Source organism: Betta splendens, chromosome 17 (assembly GCF_900634795.4).
Source record: "Betta splendens chromosome 17, fBetSpl5.4, whole genome shotgun sequence".
NCBI classification, from domain to species: Eukaryota; Metazoa; Chordata; class Actinopteri; order Anabantiformes; family Osphronemidae; genus Betta; species Betta splendens.
Window position 1 is genome coordinate 14937745 of NC_040897.2, and position 24344 is coordinate 14962088.

Sequence of the window (24344 nt, forward strand, 5' to 3'; positions counted from 1 at the left end):
TCAGGGAGGTGCGAGAATACAGAATCCTGTTGCCCCCCCCCCCCCACTTTCTTAAACTCTGTGGCTGCGGAGCCGCGGGGTGATGAATGAAGTGTTTTCGCAGTGATGTCAAAGTGAGCTGCTCTGAAACACGGAGCCTGTGAGGAGAAGTGGCAGGACGCCGCCCTGTCTCCACATTTATCCACACACGGTCAAACACTGCGGTGTCGACCCGAAAAACCCACGCAGGCCACTCATCGAGTTATCTGTAGGAGACAGAAGATGGTGGAAAAATGCAGCCTGACACAACGAAGAGCGAGCTGGCAACACAAACATAACAACAACAACAACAACGTAAATATTAAGAATAATTAATAAAAAGAAATCACATTGTTGTTTCAATACACAATGGACGGCAATAATAGAAATAACAATATTAATATTATTATTAATAATAATAGTAACAACAACAACAATAGTAATAATAATAATCGAAAAAAATCATATTTCATTTGAATTCATATACGAATTTCATATTTCTTACGCATCAGCCTTTGCTCACACTTTTATCGGACTCAACGCCTTGTGAACTGAACCGTATCTTATAATTGTCCATTGAAGTTTTATGTGCCTTTTTTAATAAAGATCTGATCTGGTTTTTGTGACTCACTATGAAAAACACAGAGATTCAGTATAACTTTCCACACTGTGACGCGGGGTCATGAAATGCGGTCATTTAACACGCCCCGTTCACGTCTCCATGACTCGACGGTGATTAACGTGGAACGACCAGTGTAAAACACACGAAAGATCCGTTTGAGCCGCGTTGTTACTGTTGATGCTCGATGGCCGCGTTTTATTCACAGCCGGAAATAAAACAGCTTTTAATAATGGAAGAATAATATTTAAATTCTGAAAGGGGCGCAGAAATTGTTTATTCTAAAAAATGCCATTAAAAAGGAACTTTTTGTAGTTTGTGTAGTTTGATCGGAGTTCATGAATATTAAAATTAGAATTACATTTTTTAAATAATTACATAAACACATAGGAGACTTTTGCATTGTGATATTATAACATTGAAGTTTTGATTGTTTTAATATAAAGAGTTTATTATTATTATTGAAGATTAAAAACTCTGCAGATAATCGCGGGTCATTTTGAGCCACTCATTTATTTTAACGATTTTTATTCAGAGGAACTGCGTTTAAAAATAACCCTCTGACACTTGTGTTGATGTTGTGGGACGTATTTGTGATTTGTTTACACCATTCAAACTAAAAGTAAAGCCTAAATGGAAACGTGGACGCGCTGGAAGCCCAGTGTTGCTGGCGTTTTGTGAGACCTCCTCAGGGTGAAGGCTCCGTGCTGCTCCGCCTGCTCGTCCTGCTGCTGGAGCCTCCCGTTGGACGGGTCTGGCCCGGCGCAGGCCCGGCGCAGGCCCGGTTCTCCTCGGTGCAGCCTGTCCAGAGCTGCAGGGGCAAAGGCTGCTGGGAGACGCTCCTGTTTGAAGTGGTAGATCATTAAACGGCCGTGACAGGTGTAAAAGCAACCTTTGTCGCGGCGGACGCCACCGACTCGCCCCAAACGGACCGACCCGCTCACCTGCCCGGCCGAGCCTTTATTGTCCTCCGGAGGCTGAGGTGACGGGTGAGTGACAGGCGGACGCTCAGGGCCGGAGGCGGAGGCGGTGGGAACCGCTGGTCTGAGTCTGGAGGAAGATGGCGGCGCACTTATCTGTGGCCGCTGCTCAGTATTTGTGTCTCCAGCAGCAGTTTATCGGCCCATGATGTCATATCAGCCTGACACAGGCGTCAGGGGTCCTTTGACATGTTCTCTCCGTTCAGGCTCCAATCGCCATCAGCTCTGAGGTGTTGTTGTATTGTAAAGGAGGTTTTATCTGCTGCGCTCGCTCCTCGAAAGGAGCTCTGCTATCGGAGGGAGATGTTTGGAGAAATTTCACTTTAATGATCTGACACGGACTCCATCCACTGTTGCTTCTCATCATGGGGAATCTGACGGCGTTCCGGCGTCCAAGTGTCCGACTCGCGCGCCCGTGGAAAAGCCGGCTCAGCGCTGGCGCGGCCGCGAGGCCTTGTTATTGTTTCCACAGCAGCGTCTCCGTCCTGCGGAGCCGGGCCCCTCTGTGTTTTGTCTCAGGAGCGAAGGTCAGGCCTCCGGGACACTCTGTGACTTTCCCTGAATCAGCTGTTTGGAGCCGCAGCTCGAGGGGAAGCAGCCTTGGGCCGCGTGATGTCACCGATAGCGGGGCGGCGGCGGCGTGTGTTGACTGCGGCGGCTGCGCAGACGGAGCAGCTGCTGGACCTTGCAGACCCACTCACGCTCTCAAGGTCGACCGAGCCTCAGCTGCTCGTTAGAGAGATAGGAGCAGAGTCAGACGTGGAAACGAAACAGTCGGGGACTGTTTAAATAAAGCTAGAGTCACAAACACACGACACGGACGTGATGGTTGATTTACAGGAGGAAATGAAGGAAGCAAAAAGCAGAAGCCTCTGCATTGTCATGGATCAGTCCCCATTTGTCTCCAAGTGTCAGAGGCAGCAAGAAAACAGCAACAAGTCGAGCTGTGTCTGAGGAGAAGGAGGCGGCGTTTGGCCTCGACCTCCTGCAAATACAGTTAAGAGGAAAATGTTTGCAAAAGTCTCTCCAGCTTTTCAGAGCGCAGAACAAATAGGCCCTCAGAGATCTGATAAGGCTCCAGTTTCAGTCCAGCGGGTCTGGAGCTGCAGACTGGGCCTGGCTGCTTGTCCTTCCCTGACCGAGCAGCCAAGAGAGAGAGACAGAGAGAGAGAGAGAGAGAGAGAGAGAGAGAGAGAGAGAGAGACAGAGAGAGAGAGAGAGAGAGAGAGAGAGAGAGAGAGAGAGAGAGAGAGAGAGAGAGAGAGAGAGACAGAGACAGAGACAGAGAGAGAGAGAGAGAGAGAGACACACACACACACCTATACACACACACACACGCACACACACACACACGCGCACACACACACACACACACACACACACACACACACACACACACACACACACACACACACACACACACACACACACACACACACACATCAAACACAGCAAACACTCGCCCAGTCTGACTCGCAGGCCTGCGTCGCCCTCTCCTTCACTTTTGTCAGTTGCCAGACAATGAAAACACTGCGGCCCAGTTTCTATGGTGCGGCCGGGCCTTTTGTTTGCCTGGACGACATATGCATTCTACATGCTCCAATTAAGCTTTTATCAGATGCCAGTCAAACACGCGATCATGCCCTTTCCTTTGTGCCCTGTCTGGCGGTGTGTACTGTACCAAGCGGAGCGCTGGTCGCTGTGTTTGCCCATGGTGGGAGTGCAACACCTCCACGGTGGTGGAAAACACGCGGTCGGGTCAAAAGGCGGCACCGGTGCCGCGTCACCGCCACAGGCCTCAGCGCCGGGCGTCAGCGCCGGGCTTCTCCAGCGCAGCGAGGCCCGTATCAGGGGATCTGCAGCACGTACAGTCAAACCCCTCATTGTGACTCCGTCTGCAGGTTCCAACAAAGGCTGCGGCCGATCGGACTTATCGCCGGCTCCGTTCGCATTCGCTGCGGCTTCCGCTCCGCGTTCAAGTCACGTCCGCGTCGCCGGACCTTTGTCCAGAATGCCGTAATCACAGCTGCGCTTGTGTGAGCACATGTATAAAGAGCACACCTGAGGCTGGCTGCTGCACTTCACAGTAAACGCCACAACGAGCAGAGTTCCTGGAGCGCGGCCCTGAACCCGACCTGAACCGCGGAGCGGCCGTGTTTTGGGAGCAGCTCCGGCTCCACTCAGGCCCGTGTTTACAGATGGGCTAGGACGCGGCCTTGCAGCTTAAAGATGCGGCGGGCGGCAGATACCGGGGAGGCCCGAGTCCTGCCCGGGCCGATACCACCCATGAAACACGACTAAAGCAACAAGATAAAGAGAATCAAAGTGGACACGACCCGTATCCGACTCCGTGACGTCACCGATAGCGTCTTTTAAAAAGGGGAACAGTGATGAGGACCAGAACATGATGTTACCCAGCTTTGACCTACATCCATAGATCACAGATATATGAAACAGTGATGTCTACCAATTACCCAGAATGCATTTCAGCACTAAATGAAGTGCCACAAACTCTGGTGTAATATGTTGTTGCTTGTTAAATGCAGTAAAAGTGGTAGATAATTAACTGTTGTGTTATAAATTTATAACCATTAATAAGAATTTCCTCCTTCAGTCACTGAAACATAATATGTCACATTAACCGTGAGCTGCTCTTTAATAAACTGAGTCAAAGAACAGTCATGGGCTGGAAACATGCTTGTTGAGCGTCAGGTACATGAATAAACTAGCTGCATTCTTGCTCTGGCTCTTATCTGTCGTTGCTGAGGAGACGTGGATGTTGAGGGCAGCTAAAAAAGTCTCATCCTGCACAGATTATTCGCTTTCTCATATAAATCACCAACGAGTGCCTTCATCCTCGCACCGTTAAGAACCCTAGCGCTGTTATCATCCTCGGAGCGAAGCACCTGGAGCCACGCGAGTCAAGGTTCTGGTGCCGGTTCTGGGCCGGAAGAGATAGAGTTGGACATGAAGGTCGCGAGCGAGAAAACAAAATGCGTGAGTGGGAGAGACGGAAGCGAGCAGGTATGAATGGAGGGAGGGAGGGAGGGAGAGGAAGGAGAGGGAATTATGGGTACGAGGCGGCCGCACGTGGTGAGAGCGACGGCCCAGCGGGACTCGGGTCCGCGGAGCCGCCGCAGCGAGAGGCAGCAATCAGTAACAGTTTATATGGCCGCGTTAATAGTTAACGCCGTGACCCGGGCCCAAGCACCTGCAGCCCCTTTTACAGGCACCATCCAGAGAACAAATAGTCTGGAGGCTCGTTGAGCAAATCGGCTTCACGTGAACCACCGCTCGTCCTGTGGCACAGGTGTTTGGTGGAAGAGGCAGCAGAGGAAAAACACTTTAACAAGGCTGGAGACAGGAGCCTGAACTTTGTGATTCGCTCCATAAAGGCCTGAACTTTATTACCCAATCGCCTTTGTTGAAAAAAAACTGGCTGCTGCCACACACACACACACACACACACACACACACACACACACACACACACACACACACACACACACACACACACACACACACACACACACACACACACACACACACACACACCTCCTGATAAACAGACTCAGGTCAGGATGACCTTGTGGTGACCCAGTGGCTCCATCACCTCCAGTGACCTCTCTCACCACCTGCTACTGGGCCCCAGTGCTGCATCTTAGGCCTCAAGCTCTTTTTATTGTTTTTTTTCTTATATTCCACGTCTAAGCAGCATTGATCAAGTCTCAAAGTCCAAGAGCTTAATGCGAACGTAATGGCAGTGACATCAAGAGTGCACTGAGGTGATGTTAATGCTTCTCCGTGTGTGTGTGTGTGTGTGTGTGTGTGTGTGTGCGCTCGCAGTGCAAACAGACCCTTGTACCGCGGAAGCTAAGCTGGAGCACTCTGCAGTGTAAAAAAATCTGGGCTAATGTCTGTTTCTCTCCCTAAATTGTTTTTTGATAAGGGAATATCTGGAGATAAGTGTCGTCATTATCCTATCTGTGAACCGGAAGCCGGCTCGATAAATCTCCTGTAATCTCACGGGATTCACAGGCAGTAGCAGCGAAGGAGACAAACTCCTCACATAAAAAAGAAAAAAGACGGGAGAAAGCTGCCAACTCGTTCAACTTGTAAAGATTGATAACATCTTTACATTAAACAAATGACTATCTCTACTCATTCACAATGACTCTGGATTTGTTGACATATTGGACTGATGCTGATAGCCTTCGTCTGTTGCCTAGCGACAGCTTCTCTCTTTGCAAAGGCCGTAGCAAAGTTGTTTTTTTCTGTGATGTTTTCTAATGGAAAACCCCGTCCTGATGCGAATCTGCACGACTGCGACTGCGACCACAGCAACAGCAGCAGCAGCAGCCGAGAAAATCTGCATTGAGGAAGAAACGGCTGAAGGTTCACAGTTGTTCCCAGCAGAACGGGGAACTTATTACTGAAAGTAGAAGTACATGACTTTTGACTGATTTCTAATTAAAATGGCCGTGACCTGAATAGGAACATGTTAATAAAGCCACAATCATTTATTAAATCATGCATGCAGGTCTGCTGCTGCTCTGAAGGTGGGAATGCTATGACCTAGGTGCTTTCTAGGCCCCCATGTGACTGTGGGCTGGAAAAGACTGACCCCCCTCCCCCTCCCCCCGGTGACCCCGGCTCCCAGGGTTGGTGTTAAGTAAACTCTGTCAGCCGTGCTGTGGCCTCCAGCAGAGCACCGTCTCCTTGCTCATCAGGAGACCTTCTCCCTGACCCCCTCCTTCCCGCCTTGACATTCCTCCACCTCCACCTTCTCCTCCCTGGCCTCCCCCGTGGGCTCGGCCGTCTGTCCGTCCGTCACTCTGGGTCCTGCTCTCTGTCCCAGCAGCCTGTGCGGCCGGCGGGTGTCTCCTCCTGTGGAGACAGCCTATCAGGGGCCTCACGTCATCCGTCTCCCAGGACCCGACTGACAGGTCAGCCTCAGAGATTACTACTACTACTATCAGAGAGGGGGGGGGGGGGTCTGGCCTCCCTAAGTGGATGCTCCTTTCTCTCACCATAACACCAGTCGGGAACTGGAACCTGCATTTTATCTGTCTGGAAGCTGCTGTTGATTCACTACAAGGTCTGCGGGGACGGGCCGGCGATGGAGCGGTTATCTGGGGCCGCGGAGCCTCAGAGAAGATGAAAACCTCCACGCTCGCTGGTGTTTGCTGTAAACATCCACCGCGCTCCAGCCGCTGCTGCAGCGGGTGAGAAATAACTGCACCGAGCTGAGCTGCTATCAAGGTCCAGATGCTGTTTTCCCAGGCGACGCCGAGACCTTCAACCTCTCATATTGACAGACTGTTGTTCTCATAAAGTCCTTCCATGTTAAAAACAGGTTAAAAACTTTCCATAGAAAAAAATAAATCTAATCAAAACAGACAGAAAGCTTAAAATTGCTATTTAGATGTTTTACATCTGGATCAATGAGCATGTGAGTATTTATGTTTAGAGAGTAAATGGGGAGACAGTCAGTTTAGCTCAGCATAGAAACTCCAAGGCTCTGGAATGGGTTGAAAACATGAGGGAAATATTATTATTGTGACATTTATTATTTCGATGGACTGCCAGAAGCTTCTGACCTTTTCTTTAATCACTTTGTCTCATTCAGGTGAGTTATGGATAGATTGTAAGCGATTTTAAAGCTGCCCATGGGAAATCTTAGCTTAGCATTTTTTCTGTTCAGCTAAAGTCGTCTGGAACAAGTTTTGCCTCATCCAGCCATGTCCAGGTACATTCTGTGGAGCCTTTTTAAACAGACCTCTCTGTCTCTCTCTGCCAGGTGGTGTGAAGCAGGCAGGATCTCAAGCCCTCGTCATCGCTCTCCGCCTGGAACACGGAGCCCTGGGATATTTGTGTATCATGTATTGATTTGGAGGTACAACCCTCGGCCGTAAAACAAAGATATAGAAGTTAGGCATTAACCATGTTTTGCAGGGGTCACTCCGAGCTCGTTTCACATTGCTGAAACCCAAATGCCTGCCAGTGTGATGGACTCTGGAGTATTGATTTTCCTCCTGGAACAAAAAAGCTCAGATAGGGCCGCATTCCTGTCTACTCCCTCCAAGGTTACTGCCTGCTCAGCAGAGGCAGCACCTGTCTGCGTGTTTGGCTGCACAGCATTTTTTTGTAGCGCTTGCTGCTTCGGAACGTCCCACGTTTCTCCAGCAGCTTTGCAAAGCCTGATCCCCAGTGGGGCCTCGCTCACCCAGCACCACGCAGGTGGACGTGCCACCAGCAGCACCGTGTTTGCTTGACCCAGAGGTAGACGTGATGAAGTTTGCACTTGCTGATCGGGCCCGTCTCCCCCGGAGCAGCGGCGTGAAGCCCAGTACCCCCGCAGGGAGCCGGGAGGTCATGTGACCACAAGCACCGACATCCCAGTTATCTGTATGTGACAGAGAATTCTTCAACTCTACCTCAAAATCCACTGGCTACAGCGATTTCAGCCTCGTCAGTTATGTTTTCAATCTCAGCATCTTAAGCACTTGACAGTTTACTGCCCCAGGCAAAGGTTGCACCTTCACCATTTTATAGAATTATTAAGTAAGCAATTATGATAACCCACTGTTTTAAAGATAATAGGATGATAAGGCCCTGCCAGAGTCCCACTGCAGCTCGCTGCACGCTGCTCGTCCACAGCACATAATCAATACCTGCTGCTCTTAGGTCACTTCGTCCTCCCGTCGTGCCAAGTGTTTATCTCACCTGTTGGGCATTGAACGCCTCAGATGCTCCCCAGAAAATAGAAATAATTATAATCTAGAAAGCCGCAGCACGTTGTAATGACCCTGCTTAGCTAGTGGCATTTTATCAAAGCCCATAAACCTTGAATGACTATATTGATAAAGGCTGTTTAAAGTGTCGTCGGAACAATAACATTTGCACTGTAAATGTGGCTCGGAGGCTCCAGCCTCCAATCGGCCACGACGATAAGGACGGCTGAGTGGGGAAACGAGCTGTGGGTCACAGGCCACTCACTATTGGACTTTCAGTCATTCAATTCAAACCAACGCATGCAGGAGGTAAATCGAGGAGCGTCTGCTTGTGCGGATGACGCGGTCGGGCCCCGGGAACCACCTGCAGCCTCCGCCCTTGACCCCACGAGTACAGAACCTCAGTCCACACCCAGACGCGCGCTGCTCGTATTAAACGCCCGGCCTCAAGCTTCGAACGCGTCACGCAGAGGAGGACGAGCCGTTTGACACTTTGCCCTGATCAGTATCTATGAAGCAATCAGCGCGTCAGGGGCCTATACGGCGCGCGGAGGCCGAGGATAAGCCGCTTTATGGTTTTACTGTGGGAGCTATGGAGCCGCTGCCTTCACGTGCACATGCCGTGTTTGCCGTAACCGCACATTAGGCCGCACAGACCAGGGTCAGATTAATAATTGTCACAAAGCCGGTCCCTAAATGTGACATATGCACAAACACTTGGCGCCCCACCTCAGGCCCTTCACTTCCTCGAAGAGCGTGTCCAGACAACCAGCGTGCACTTTGCTCAGCCATAAAGGCCGACAATAAAGCCAGACAGACTTCTGAACTGTGTGACATGCGAGTCAGAGGAGAGGACCTTCAGACAGGGAGCAATCGAAGCCTCCAACACGGCAGGAACGCTCCAGTGGCCAAAGACTTGGGAAGAGGCCTTGACTAAATCCTGAGAACAATTGATTTCCTTGTGGCAATAAGTCTAAAAAATGACACATTATGTAAACTTTTTCTTGACACAGATTCTGTGAACGCTCTGTAGTCAGACGTCCTTCACTGCTTTTCCAGCTGCTACCTGGCTCAAGCTTCGTATCAAGATGTGATAGTAAATATTAACGGCTGCATTTCTCGCTGGCAGCCGAGGCGAGAATTAACAACTGTTTCAGAGGCCGCTGCCCTGAAACGGCTGCGGGGCAACCTCTGGATGACTGATGGTGTCTATAACTACCTGCCACAGCAAGACAGAGGCAGCGCCGCAGTGTAAATTAGGCCGAGGTGTGCCGTGAGCTTCACATATACAGTAGGGGAATCTGTGACAGGACAGTTCAGGCGTTGGATGCACTGCCACCTAGTGACGAGGCAGGGAACCTGCAGGTCAGAACTCAAAGCTTCACTATACGGTAAATGGAGAATTCATTCATTTCTGTCAGCTCATGACTTGAGAATCAGAGCCAAGGGCTAAACCTGCGAATGGACACGGACCTCTCTCCCCCAGCAGCAGATGGATGTCACCGACCCTTCTCTGTGATCACAGTCTCCAGTCTGGGGTCACAGTCGTTTCCCTGCTCCTGGGCGCCCACTCTCCTCTCCGGGGGGGGGGGGGGGGGGGGGGTCAATTCATCTCTATCTGCTGCTCGCTGAAGCCTGCTAGTGCCGGGGCCGCATCACTCACACTCGCAGGGGTGGCTGGCGGATTAGCTGACCCCCTGGTGTGGGAGTTAACAACCCCTGCAGCTCAGTCAGCGCAAAGCAGCAGGCGTGGCGGTCGGCGATGCTCCCCAGGATCAGGCAGCGGCCGGGAGGGAGATAGTGTCGTCTCCGACGCCCCGACAGCCAGGCGGCGCGGCGGCGTGGCTCTGCACACGCTCACAGTGACGGACAGGCCAGGCAGCCGGGTCCTGACACGCCGCGTCCCGCTCCAAGTCGCACAAGGCGTCATCCGTCTACCTGAAACAGACCTTTCAATCTATACATCGTTCGTCTTGTTTGTATGGATAATGCATAAACGTATCGGCACCTCATTATTCTCCATGCACAAAATGATGACAAAGTAGCAGCAGCTCCCATTCACTCGGGGCCCATTGTTTCCAGAAGTGCTACTTGACTATAAAATGAAAAAGCCCCAGACATGACACCAGACTCTACAGCAGCGCGCGAGGCCTGATGCCAAGTCCTACAGAGATCTGAGAGCGCATAAAGCCGTGCCAGAGTTCCCCATAGTCAGTGTGCATTGATGGAGTGAGAGGATGACAGCATGATGAATGGTTCACTTTGAGCCCCTGCACACTGCTGCCGCGTGTGAGCCGAGCCCGAAGATGTCCAGGTTATGAATGAACTAGTCAATGAGTTAGAACAGAAACGGCCTTTGGTCATAATTTCTTAGCGGTGGGGAGAAGCCGTGTGAGATGTCCCGCTGTCAGACTGCTCGCTGGAGAAGATGCATCACTCTATTCAGGCCTCTCTCCTCTGTTTTCTTTCTCCCTTGCTCTCTCTCCCCGATTAGCATAACTGACCTATCACACTCTGGTGCTGAGTCATGATTAAGTGTTTGCATTTTCAATTATCCCCACACCTCCCATCTCTGCCGTCGCGTCTCCTCCGCCGGGCAGACGCTGCACAGCAGGAGAAAGGCAACAACATGCTAATGCTCCGCATTCACAACTACATCTGAGCTCAACTGGGAAAACAAGACAGGAGTTAGAACAAACAAACTGCATTTTAAAAATCCCCATCGTTCATTTACAACTTTATTTCAGCTATGTTGTTGTCTTTAAAAGCACTTATTAGCGATACAGACCCAACAGTTTTCATGATACGTGTCGAGCTGCATGTGTCAGACATTCATGCCAAAGGAAACACTACAGATGCGCTTTTAACAGGACAGCTACAGGTACTGGTGAATAAAAAACGGCTTTTTCATAACAACCATAGCGCGACAACACTGCCATGAAGCATATTAGTGCTCGTAGCTTATGTCAGTGGAAAGAACAGAAGCTCAAAAGGTCAAAGGTCGCTCAGTCCTAAACAGAAAAACAAAGGAGAAAAACGCTTTTATGCAGATTCCTACATAGCAAAGACAACGGGCACCTGGATGAGCCTCCACACAGGCCGCTGAGGCAAGGCAGGTTCTGACCTCCCAAAGGAAACACTGCTAAAGGAGACCGGACACTGTTTTTAGTTGCACAAAGAAAATTAGGTTTACAGACCTACTTTAGAGAAAAAAAAGCCTTTACTGACAGTTACTAGAAAGCTGCTGCCGATCAAAACCAAACAAAAACATTTGACAAGTTTCTCAACATTTATATCAAAGCAGAATGTTGGAGAGATCTCGAGGCTACATATGAAGAAGGCAGTGAAACCTGTAAATCCTATTTTTATGGGGCAGCGATAGAAAATAAATTAGTCTACATTTTAATCTTAGTGTTTTCATAGATTCTCTCTCTCTCGAGCTCCATAAATGTTGACTTTTGTTTTTTTTTCTTTTTACAGAAAAGGAAATACACTTAAATTAAACTGTAATACAAGATAAAGAGTATCCCCACACTAGGTTTGGAAGCAAATGGCACCAAATGGAGTCACCAACGCTAGATCAGCGATCGGAAATATTGTCAGACAATACCATCGATTCTTCAACAATGTAACATCAGTTGTGACGAGGTCTTGAAGCGTTTGCATTGCGTGGGTCAGCGTGTAGAACAGGGCGGAAGCCGAATGAGTCAGTGAGAGTCACCGTTCTTGTTACAGCTCGGTAAACAAAGCATGGGCGTGTCGTGCTACATGGCAGTCACACTGGTCGACCCCTGGAGTCGGCGTGTGAAGGAGCTTCCATTCTGACCCAGCGTTTCTAGTGCAAAAGCGCCCAACGTCTGCATACAGTGGATCACGACATGAAGCTACAACACTCACTGGAACAGTAATGTGTCACAAACTTGCCATACTGTCATGAAGGTAAGTACTTAAAATCCACATGTGGAGCTTCCAATACCAGAACACTTGCATAAAGCTTTACAGATACAGTAAAACCCGCAGCTGGCCTCGACGGCGACGGACGCGTGGGACCTTCAGCGTGTAGCGGACGACGCGGCCTCCTCTGCAGTTTGAGTTTGCTCAGTCAGAGCGCTTTCAGAGTGACATCCAAACTTGGGCTTTTGCCCGTAAGTTCATATCCAAAACCGTGAGTCTGATGGTGCAATCACCAACTTGTAGATAAAAACAAGATCCATGTATCAGGTGAGAACAGGTGAACGGGGGGAGAAAGGAGCAGTGACACAGATCTTTCTTTCTGGACCATCAAACAAAACGAAGTTCATGTTTTCCTTGTTATGTAAATTCCACGTGAACACAGTCGGATGGACTGTCGTGTGCTGAATAAGACATGTGAGGCCGGCCTTGGCTGGCCGACAGGCGGGCGGCGTGGCCGATGTGGTGGTGCACGCGTTAAGAGTTTGGAGGGGGGACCTGGCGGGGGAGCTAGTAGAGGAGGATGCGGCGCTCGATGGCCTTGCGGCAGATGGGGCACTCGCTCATTCGGTCCCCGCACAGCTGGCAGGTGCCGTGGCCACACATGAAGATCATGTTCTTCAGCCGGTCCAGGCACACCGGACACATGGTCTGCGGACACGTGCAAGACAAACAATCAGCTTACGTTCTGTGGTGGTGGAGTCAGTTCGACTTAAGTCTCCAGAGGACATAGAGTTCTACACAAAGACTTTATGACATTTTACAGCAGTTTTCATCACTTCCTGAACCAACAATTTTTATGTTCCTTGGTAGCTCATGGGCCACACCTGGTGTCTGACCTGGTCTGTGTCTGTGTGAACCCAGGGCGTGTTCAGCTTAGCCACACTGTGTAAAGAACCACTAACTATTTGTTTCCAATCATGACAGATTCAGGCTCTCGATGCCTTTGGGGTAAATGTTGGGCTTAACATTTTGACATTTACTCGACCTAAGATGTGGATTATTAAAAGGAAAGTGCATCTCGCTTGCTGACCTCTGCTGCACAGCGTGTTCTCACCTGTTCCTTGATGTCTTGGAGCTGTTGTTGTAGCTTCTGCACATCAGCGTTGACATTGGTGTTATCCTTGTCCCTCTGGAGGGCAGGGATGTTCCCGCTGGCTGTTTGGACACAACAGAACAACACAAGGACAGGTGGATGAAACGAGCTCAACGCGTGTGGCAGCCTAGGGACTAAGCAGATGAACACGTAGCACTAGAGGCCAAATCAAACTGCACCTCATCCGATCGACTACGCTGCCAATAGAATAAAAATGCAACTACATGGACTTTACGAGCCTTAAACAAGCTGGGACCAGCGAGGACCACATGCAAAGTGAATTTCATTTCATTTCATTTGGCAGATCAGTTCTGTGTTGGCACAGCACTCACTTTCAAATGACTCCCTTTCACAAACGCATAATTGTAATTATGTCAAACTTTAACTGGGACAGACTAAAACATTAAGCGGTGCTCTTGGCAGCGCAGGATCCACACGAGGCACTTATATAATAATAGGAGTGTGAAACAGCCTGAGTATATGGTTTGGGCCCAGAAGTGAAGCCCTGAGTCCATTCCAGACCGGCAAACATCTGCCAGAAATAGCAATCGTGGATATATAGGCTAGCATGTTGTGCTCCGGGCGAGTGTAGCAGGGGAGGGGGGTGTTTCAGAGGAGATAAGGGCCGGGGCAGCACTGTGGGAAGCGCTTTAAAAACAAGGCTCTGATAAGGGAGGGGGTCATGGAGGTATACTTACACCAACTTAGTGCCAGATTGTTGGGCTGGAGAAGATCCTGCGATCCCCCTGCCATAGTGTTAGAGCTCCCTGCTGGGAATAACCAGTCACATTGTTATAGCAGGAGCCGTCCTCACCAGCTCAACAGTTGGCTGAAGGACTGAAGCTATTTACTACAGTGGTAAAGGAGGAAGCTACAGTAGCAAGTCAGAAACAGCGGTCAGGGAAGGAATGGGAAATAGTCACTACTATGTGGAATTGATAGTTAAAATGCATAGCAGCAAGTCTCTCTTGTCACCACCAGCCAACGCTTAAGCATGAGTCTAATGCCTGCTAACCACATCAGAAGCATTTCATAAAAAGCGAGCACCCAACTAAAGCCGGGGAGCTGAAACAGACTGAGGGCACATCCAATTTGTGCACCAGATATGCGTTTGTAGACACCAGCAGTCCGAGCGTTACAGGAACAATCAATGCTGCCCCTTGCATGGAGAGTGTGTGTGTTTGAGTGTGTGTGTGTTGGGGTTTCGCACTGTCGCCACAGACGTTCGTGAACTTACAACAGTTTCCCTTTTAAGTCAACATAAAATGTGTCAAACATGATGCAAGTAACAACTAGTGAGAGATGCGCCATTAAAATAAGCATGTGGGCAATAAACAATATAAATATGATTACAGACATGTGAGAAAGATCACGTTCTAGAGCAGAGTGGGATTATTGTGTAACAGAGACATTCAAACTCATTGACACAAGGATTTCTAAGCATACAGTATGAAGACTATGTGCTTTATATATAACTAACATATTGTGAATGATTCGTAAATCACAAATCAGCTGGTCAAATTTTCTGTACACTATGATAAAGTACATTGTACATAATTCAATCTGGAAGTGGTGATTATGAAATAAAACACAATCGTTACAGTTTAGAAGATCTCAGTGGTGGATTTTAGGCAGGACAGCCAAGCTTAGGCCAGTGTACGCTATAGCCAATCAATACCGTAATTTCCGGACTATAGGTTGCTACTTTTTTCCTGAGCTTTGAACCCTGCGCCTTAAACAACAGTGCAGCCGATTTGTGGATTTTTACTGGTTCACGAGCTTCATGCCGCCGAACATGGGCGAGATTTCACTGTGCAGATTTCAGATTGCGTGTAGTATGCGCCCTTAGCCATTGTTATGCGTTAGTGTTTAGACTCTTCAATGTGGTCTTTGTACTGGTATTATGGTACAGCTCCTGTATGTGATTGACTTGCTGACCATGTTGGACAGATGTCTGGAACAGAGCCGAACAGAGGATTCTTCTTTCCGCCTTTAAATAAATGAGAGATTTAAGAGAGATTTTAAAGATGTTTCACTTATTCATACGAGCAAACCACGCAGAAGTTACTGCGCTCAAAAAAAGCCAAAACAATCGCCACCTTGAAGAAGTCTGGACGAAAGGTCCTGTCCGTCAGTGCACGGACAACTCTGTGGCAGCAGCTTCCTCGCTACGAGGAAAAAGTCAACGAAACAGCGAAGGAAAGGCCGAGAAAGTGTGAGGCCGTTTAATTCTGACACTGAAGTCGCTCTATAGTCCGGAAATTATGGTAATAACAGAAGCTAATGAATCAAATGGATGCAATGATTACAACATGCCATATATTATCTATGTTAACATCTATAGTGACTGCTGGGATGAAAGAAAAGAACTGGATGCAAATGATAAAGTGCAAATGCAAGACAACAGAGCAAAAGATAAGAGGAGGAAGTAAAAGAAATATCTAAAATAAAGAAGGGTGAATTAAAAGGGAACATGTGGAAGATTCACTCACTAAGGTCATCATCATCATCATCATCATCATCATCGGCATCATCCTCCATACCTTTCCCTCCACAGCAGAGGACAAAGGGGGTGCGGCGTTCCACCACAGCCCGGCACTGTACGCACTTCTTCATGAGGCTGGCACAGTCTGAAGGGAACAGGACGACTGCTGGTCAGACCCGGATGCGGTGCACAGTAAACAGCGTCTTTATTTATTCAGGTGCTGACCCAAAACATGCGAGGCCACAGGTTTGAGCAGCAGGTGCCTAAGTCGGAGTTCGGATGCGGAAACTTACTCTCACAAGCGCACATGTGGCCACAGGGCTGGAACAACACGGCCGCTTTTTTGTCAGAGCACACGACGCACTCCTCGATCTGCAGACGGGAAACAGCAGAAGGTCAACTGAGTGTCTGCCCTCCTCCGAGTGAACAGCACAAGCCCCTCCAGTACCTTTGTTCTGGACTGGACCTGATCCTTGCAGATGAGGCACTTCTTGACCCGCGGCGAGCAGAGGGAGCAGGTGGCGATGTGCCCGCAGGGTCCGAACAAAGTGTCTCTCTTCATGTCTGAACAAACCATGCACTCCTCCAGCGACTCGATATTGCTGTTCAGAGACGGGCTGCGGGTGCCCACCTGGCTGCTGGAACACGAGGAATAAAAAACACAGTGTGTGAGGAGAGGAGATTACAAGCTAGAGGTGCTGACACAGCACAAGAAAATAGGGGGAGACAGGGAAAAGTAAAAAGTAACAACAAAAGCAAAAGGCGAGAAAACAACAAAGTTCTACATTACATATTTTTAGCAAAGACATAAAATCAATGGGATCGTCTGGTAAGTCTTCCTGCGTGGGTGCTTTCCTTCCTCTCTTTCAGGTGTAGTAGCTGTAGGTGCACACTTAGATCCATCAAACACATTCTTGTACACTGATCTTTGTAACGTGGCTTCTAACCAAGCTTTTTGCTAGTGTAGAAGCAGGTAAATGCTGAATGAAGCACAAGCCCTCATAGAGCCACGCATTGTCATGTTTACTGATGTAACAGCCTCACAGCTCCAGGTCTCCGCTACAAAGTGAAGAAGTGCACTTCCCAAAATGGAAAAGGTTTTCTCTGAGCGATGTTTACCTGCTCTTTTCTTTATGACACTTGGCCAGGGCCTTACAGAGGCTGGGGTCCGGACACAGGTCCAGAGGGGACTGGCCCTTCTTGTTACGAATAGTCAAGTCTGCTCCATTGGCCGCCAGGAAGCAGGCGATGGATGCGGCGCTCTTCTTCTCAGCCCCCTGGGTGCCCAAGCCCATGATTAACTGCAGCGAGTCAGACACACACACAAAAACAGACACATCAGGCTTCTGACTTCTGACAAAAGACTGATTTTTTCCTTGAATGGTAGGGACAGACACATGACAGATGGCTTCAGAGTTGAATCTAGTCGAACCATGTCAAAGTCGATTACATTAACTAGTCATTAGGACATGACCTACAGTAAGATGACTGTCAGGCACGTAACCCTTCACGCTTCCTTCTGCTCACTGCCTCACCCGCTTCACGGCCGACTCAAAGCTGCTCTCTTTAGCAATTCGGGCCTTCCATGTCTGATTGTCTTCACCCAGTAGCTTTTACATCTCTGCTGATGAAGCCATTGGGCCAACTAATTCAATTCTCATCTTGGGGAGGATGGGTGGGAGAGTGACCTAGCTGCACATATCTCAATTAAGTCTGCTGCCTGTTTTACTCCTCCGCTGCAGAAAGAGGAAGGGCAGGAATGGGGAATAAAAAGAAATGGGATTGATACAGTTAAGGCAACTCTGGCTCTAAACCCATTTCTGCAGGGATTAGTGATGTGGTCCTAATATGATGATTCGGCTTCGATATACACCTGTTGTCCCTAAAGGGGGATTAACTCATTGAGGCTGGTAAAGAGGTAGCATTAAGCTGTTCAGCTGCTCAGTGCTGGGCTGCTGTCTCAATGACGGGTTGGTGCAGACTGAGCTCTCCAGTGATGCAGGTAATGGAGGACTGAGAAGCCCTCAGTGTGATCATCCTTCACACACGAGCTAGTGAGCGGCGCACAGACGAGTAATCAAGTCAGCAGGTCTCTGCCACAGGACAACTCTAGACATAACCTCTCATAATAGGGTTTCTATCAAATGTATGAAGAGCTCAACGCTGTGACACACAAGAAACCTTGATGTAAATAGCTGACATCTAAGATGCACAGTAAAGTTAATAATAGATGTGCATGTACTGTGTTCTTGGAAGGCTCCCAGGGCTCCACTTTGCTGACATCCTGCATATCTTGGAGCTGTCGCAGCTGGGACAGTGTGTGGTGACGCAGTGCTTCGTGAAGAGGTGTGTCCCCGTCCTTGTCCTGCACATCAAGCTTGGCCTCAGCTCGCACCAGCAGCTGTTGAAAGGAACATACCAAAAAGGAGTTACCTACCCAGGTAGGCAAACCGAACCCTTAGCCGCTTTAATTTGATACAGTAATGCAAATGCCACAGAGGTGATTTATAAGGCGGCTGCTCACAATACAGTGCCTCACTATTGAATTCTGTTCTATTAATTAGAGACTGCATTTTTTCTTAAGTCCACAAGATGGCAACAAGGCAATCTCAATCCAACACTACAGCAAATGACTGTAAGCAAGACGCTGCCTCCGAGCACATTTCCCCTCAGTATCTAATCTGAAGCAGGACCTTCGTCCAACTGAGTGAATTAAATGCAGGGCTGAAGCGATATTGTTGCATAGCAAACAGGATAATGATCAGGACGAAGGGAGGCACACTAACCCGGACGATCTGAGTGTGCTGGCGCTCCACTGCCAGGTGTAATGCCGTCTGCTGGTTGATATTCTGGATGTCTAAAGTGGCATTTCCCTGGAAGGCGGAGACAGGAGAACAGAGGAGGAACAATTACAACTGGACACATGTATGCAAATACAAAGACAGGACAACTAAATTAAAGGTTGCAGTGGTTGTATGTGTCATGCTGAACCTTCCTTCATTCAACTCTGCAGACCAACAAAGTGTCACACAGGAGGCTGGGAAAAAACAGATTCTACAATAACGCTGCATGTGATTGTCATTTCCAATTGCACGCATCTCAGCTGAGGAGATGTGGAGGGGAGATAAGCATTGTGATCAGGGAGTGTGTGAAATCCCTTGGTAATAAGACTGAATGGCTGGCTGGCTGGCTGGCTGGCTGGCTGGGAATCTGCAGTGCACCTTGTAGTGTGCTGCAATTTCTGAATAGAAAGCTGAGCCATCACTGTGAACCAACCCATTGCAGGGACTCAGGAAAAAGGTCCATCCCTGCTGAAAGGTAGCTTGCACAGCAAACGTGCATGCGTTGGAATGCTGCAGCAACACTGCTGCCTTGCACCACATCAGAATTAACCTACTTCCTGATTGGTCAGATGACTTTTGCTGTAAACTCCTGTATGTGTTATTCTTCAGGGAGTTAAACCTGCAATCTCAGAAGGGAAAAAAGCATGAACCTGTGATTGCAGGAGGAGGGGCGGCACTACAGAATACCCCTGAAGGTTGTAGAAACCACAAAAAGGCTCTGGCAGCTTTTACTGATCTATACCTTAAGCACAGCTTTATCTGTAAATGAAGAGGGTCTGTTACAAAGTAAATACCAGTATTTGTCTTTAGGCTAAGCATGGATTAAAAGGAGCCGTGTGTGTGCGCTGTTACCTGGTGCACCAGCAGCTCGGCCACCTCCACATGGTTGTTGAGGGCGGCCAGGTGCAGTGCGGTGTAACCGTCGTCCTTCTTCTCGTCTACGATCCACGGCCTGGGCAGCTTGGACAGCAACACACGCATGGCACTGTACAGACAGAGGAAAGACACGGAGCGAGAGGGGTGAGTCTTACGACACCTAAAAATTCAGAACAGCTGTCAATTTAATTAAAAATGTGGAAACTGGTGCCATAAAATGTCAAAATTGATCAGTCTCTGACTTGATGTCTCGTGTGATACCTCGGGGCCAGACACAAGCTGTTGTAAGCAGCACATCAGCGTCTGTGCTGCTGATACACAGCATTTCCCATTTTCACACACAGGGACAGGAATACTAAATCAACTCAGGGAGGAGCTGCTTTCCTGAGCAGAGTGTTATTTCATCAGCCTTTAAGTGGTACAAATACCACGTTTGATTTTAGAATGTCTTCGGGTAAAAAGGGAAGTAACTCTTCCCTCAGTGATGTGCAAACGCGTCTATTATTCAGAGGCAAAAGGTGATTACATGAGATTTATCAGTGTTCAGTGAGGTCTGCTCCCAGGGACCCTCAGAAATGGGGTGGGAAGAAAACCCATTGTGTGGCAAAAAGTGCCGTTTAACAGAAGTGGCCTGACGTGGTGCAAAGAGTCGGTTCAGTGCTACTGAAGGTCACTCAGAGGATGAATGCCACAGAGACGTAGCTGCAAAATCAACTGTACCAGAAGAAGGCACAGCCAGAGTCTGTCCTAGGAGGGAGGCTGAGTCCCTGTGGTGGCACTGAAGGAAGGACGGTCTACTGGTAAATAAAGACACACGCTCTCCTCCTTATTAAATACACAAAATAACACAAAAGACAGGACAACCTTAAAAAAGACTAAAAATCAAAAGATGAATATCCATAATGAGAAGGAGATAGATGTACATTTACATTTTTTTAATTATCAAGTTTCCTAACATAGCGGCTTTAGTTCCGTTTCAGTGCTTTAGCCCATAGACACACACACACACATAAGTGAATGCAGCTATAAAACGCCTCCAGGTTCGAGCATCAGTCAAGATATATGATAAAGAAACAAAGATGGCAAACGCAAACTGTCACAGAATATGAACCAATGCACTTAGAAGCTGAATTGCATTCCTGAGCGGCTCTTGTGCATCTGTGATTTAGTACACAATGTACTTTCAATAAGCATTAAGGGAACAGTGACCTTGATTAACCCTGTATAATCTGGTAGGGCATTTATTTGAACTGCGACAAAAGGAAGCAGCCGCTTTTTACGACGTGCGCAGCGCTATCGCATAGAAACGTTTATGTCCACAACACGAAGGTAAATAGCTGAAAAGGTACAGAGAGGAAGCGGGCTTAAGCACGGGGCAGAGAGTTTACAGTCTGCATAATCAATGAAGACAGTTAAGTATAAAGACAGAAACGCAGACCACGCGCTCAGACTGAAGTTCATCAGGACCGCTGGTTCCCTGTGGGTTTTTGCTAAACCTACTGCTCGTCTCCCTGAAAGAGAGCATCATCAGCACAGCCTCTTGAGGCAAGCAGAGGAGGAGAGGCAGGGGCAGGCAGGCAGTCAGCACCCTGCACGGACAGAGAACGGGGCTGGTGTACTGCTGCAGTGATGAACAGTGCAGCACACTGATCCCAGGCTCCCTCGCTCGCTCCCTCTCTCCCTCTCACAGAGACTTACGCACACACCTGCATTGCTTGCAGCCATCTTCAACCACTTAATGCAGAGGAGCGCTGCTTAAATTTGATAGCAACCGCACCCATTCTGCTAATCTCACATTCATAATGTGTTGCCTTTCTCACAAAGAACTATTTGCTTGCGTGCTGTAGATTTGCCATCTCATGGGAGACTTCGGAGTAATTTCATCCGTGGTGCTCCCACGGGGTAGGAGCTGAGACTTAAACAAGCAAATTATTTAAGAAAAGACCTTGCCACATCACATTCTAGCCTGAAGCTATAACATAAAACGCACTCCCTGTGGTTAAACTTAAATCTCTTAAAGCTCTTCAAATAGGACCAATAGTCAATGCTGGAACGCAGGTTTCCATCAGAGTGTTGGGTAATTGTTCCTCAAAGACACCTTTTTTCCCCGCTGCTACAATACAAGGACACGTGCTTGATGTGACCTCCTACATGCAGAACGACTGGCCAATCGACACATGTCTGCTGCACTGAGAGCAAACTGGCGCCTTCTAGTGTCAGAGCGAGCTCCTGGGTGCTAGGCAGGTGTTCGGTGGTGTGGGGAGCACATCCAATAGAGGACGAGATTGACAGGCTCCCTGCCACCCTGGGTAAAATGGGTGGACATTAATATTAATGCCCCATACTGGCACTGCTGCATTGCAGTTAAGCTATTTGCTGTAAAGGCAAAAAAGGAGAGTGAATTAAAAACCAAGAAATAAATCCAGAGTTGTTTTTTTTTATCTCTTGAGTAAGTGATGTTAGGTGTGGACTCTGCTTCAGCCCTGATGCTGAGCGAGAGCGTGGAGGTCAGCCAGGGTAGGGTGCTGACCTGACGCTGGAGTTACATCTGGACCTTGAGGATTTCCCGATGACTGAACCCTACGACCAACAGTTGCCGTGGATGCAACTAAGACAACAGACGAGGTAGAGGAAGGGGGAATAAAGGGAGACGTGATGAAACTGGGTCACATTTCCTCATGGGAGTTCCAGCAGGTTGTTTTTCCACCGACCAGGACGCTCTCCGGCGCCTTCAGGTGTGCGTGCTGGCCGTCCTCACTGCGTATGTGGCCTGACAGGGCACTTCTGCTGCCCTCACCTGGCTGACAGCCATCTGTGTGGCGGTCAGCAGCCAGTGCTACAACAGGAAGTGATGGCGACAATGGCACCAGTCAGCGTCCAGCCCCAGATTAACGGCTGTGCACAAACATATGGCTACTCTGATGTAGCCGATTATGTTCAGCACAGCAGCATCCGCAGACGGCACAAGGTCCCAGCTGCCTTGACGAATAAAACACTTTATAGAACTGAGAATGAAAATGATCAGTCTCGCAGCTCTGAGTGTGTTAATACAGTTACACAAACAAATCGCATCTATATCTGTGCGTGCAGACTTCACAGCCTCATAGCCTCATCAAAATATTCGGAACGGTTATTTCTTGTTAAACTGCCTTCAACAGCAAAAAAATACAAGGTTTTAACAACACTACTTTAGCTATTTCAGTGCTCCTTAAGCGACTTGTCTACAGATCCATCTGGATGCAAACTGAAACACCTCTATTCACTGAAAATCTACTAAGTGGCCCTTTAGTTGGAATTATTTTGGCATGAATGTGAGGTTTCCCAACTTATCCCTTGCTGCTTTCATTAAACTTACTGTTCCAAGTGACTTGTCTATACAGTCTCTCCCCAGTAACAGCAGTAATTTTCTGCCTGATGCTGAGTCCTCATTGGAACAGCCTGTCCAGATGAGATGACTTCAGACGATACATGAGGTGTCAGCTCATTGGGGAGAGGATCAATACTTTCAGGTCCTTTGAAATAGTGAACCCTGTTCCCAACAAATCATTTACAAATGCAACACACTAACTCCAAATGGAGCCCACCTCCCCCCATCCCACTCTGGGCAGAGAGGCACTCTCCATCAAGAGTGAAAGGTCCCTTAGTCAACGGCAGGACGGCGCATAAAAGCTGTGAGACTGTTCAGGATTCTATCGATCCTAAAAAATGCAGCTTTTACATATTGTATTATAGAGTAAAAAGGTAAAAACAATAATAAGAGAAATCCAAATATGAACTTCCTGGTTATAACTAAATAAAAGAGATGAAATGAAGCAGCCTATATTGCCCATATAAATTTAATCTCACAAATTTGATCCTGGCCATGTACCATCCTCGGATAATCTGCTTAACCAGGACCAGAGCTGTTGGTAAATAAAGCACAGGTAGCGTCTGAGCCAGCAGCCGCCATTGATAAGCTAAAGGCAGGAAGCTAACTGCCTGTGTGTGACTTTAAAGCTTTCATTACCATGCTGTGAAGAGAATAATTTCCCCTCCAATGTGACCTTCCCCTGCCTGTCTGTACCTGAGGCCCCAGAGTGAGCATGCTTTTATTAAGAACCATTTGCATAAACTGAGAAGGGAGAACATGGGACGCTGTGTGTTGCTACCATGTTAAAGCAGTTCCTGCTGCCATGACAGTGAATAAATAGACACCAGGTGCATTTTAAAGACATCCTAGGTAAAGTTGTTGATTTGTTTGAAGGATAGTGGTTGCTTTCAAAAGATGTTATTTAGCCTTAAAGCACCCAGTGTTATGGGGTGTCCTGATTCAAAGCAATTTATGACGAGGCAGCAGGAGCGTCAGAGAAGCCCAAAGGTGCACTGACGTCCCATTGGTTCAACATGACCTAATTATTATTCCATTCCTTTTTTTGATCCTCTGCACTACTTATAATGAAGTAATACTTGTAGTAGTAGTAGTAGTGGTGGTATTAGCAGTAGTAGTTGCTTGCTAGCTTGTCTGAACCTGCAGTCCAGACCCGCTTCCATCTGAAAGCATAAGAACAGCCAATGGAGACCACTGACCGTCTAGCTAAAATACTACTGCTCATTTTGCTATTGTTTTGGGAACAAAAACTAAATTTACTTTGTTCGTCTGCAAAGAAACTTGCAGTTATTTTCACAAGAACAAAGTAGTAAATAGAATCAAGGGATTGACTCTGGATTTTGCAGAGGTGGAGAATTCAGCCACTCTGAAGGTC

The 24344-nt window shown here is 48.2% G+C and overlaps 1 protein-coding gene across 6 annotated transcripts in view; it reads right to left on the reverse strand.

The window, feature by feature from the left end:
• Positions 1-11075: 11075 nt before the first annotated feature.
• mib1 (MIB E3 ubiquitin protein ligase 1) overlaps positions 11076-24344 on the reverse strand; it is a 40522-nt gene continuing 27253 nt past the window's right edge. The window contains exons 13-22 of one of the 6 annotated variants that reach the window (XM_029132972.3): positions 19579-19711; positions 18670-18756; positions 18126-18284; positions 17003-17184; positions 16332-16518; positions 16177-16255; positions 15891-16028; positions 14097-14168; positions 13360-13460; positions 11076-12953 (exon numbers count right to left, since the gene is read on the reverse strand). In XM_029132972.3, the coding sequence (XP_028988805.1) occupies positions 12813-12953; positions 13360-13460; positions 14097-14168; positions 15891-16028; positions 16177-16255; positions 16332-16518; positions 17003-17184; positions 18126-18284; positions 18670-18756; positions 19579-19711 (1279 nt within the window). In that variant the 3' untranslated portion in view covers positions 11076-12812. Of the gene's footprint in view, positions 12954-13359; positions 13461-14096; positions 14169-15890; positions 16029-16176; positions 16256-16331; positions 16522-17002; positions 17185-18125; positions 18285-18669; positions 18757-19578; positions 19712-24344 lie in introns of all 6 variants that reach the window. The other 5 variants (XM_029132970.3, XM_029132974.3, XM_029132973.3 and 2 more) reach the window with 5 other exon arrangements.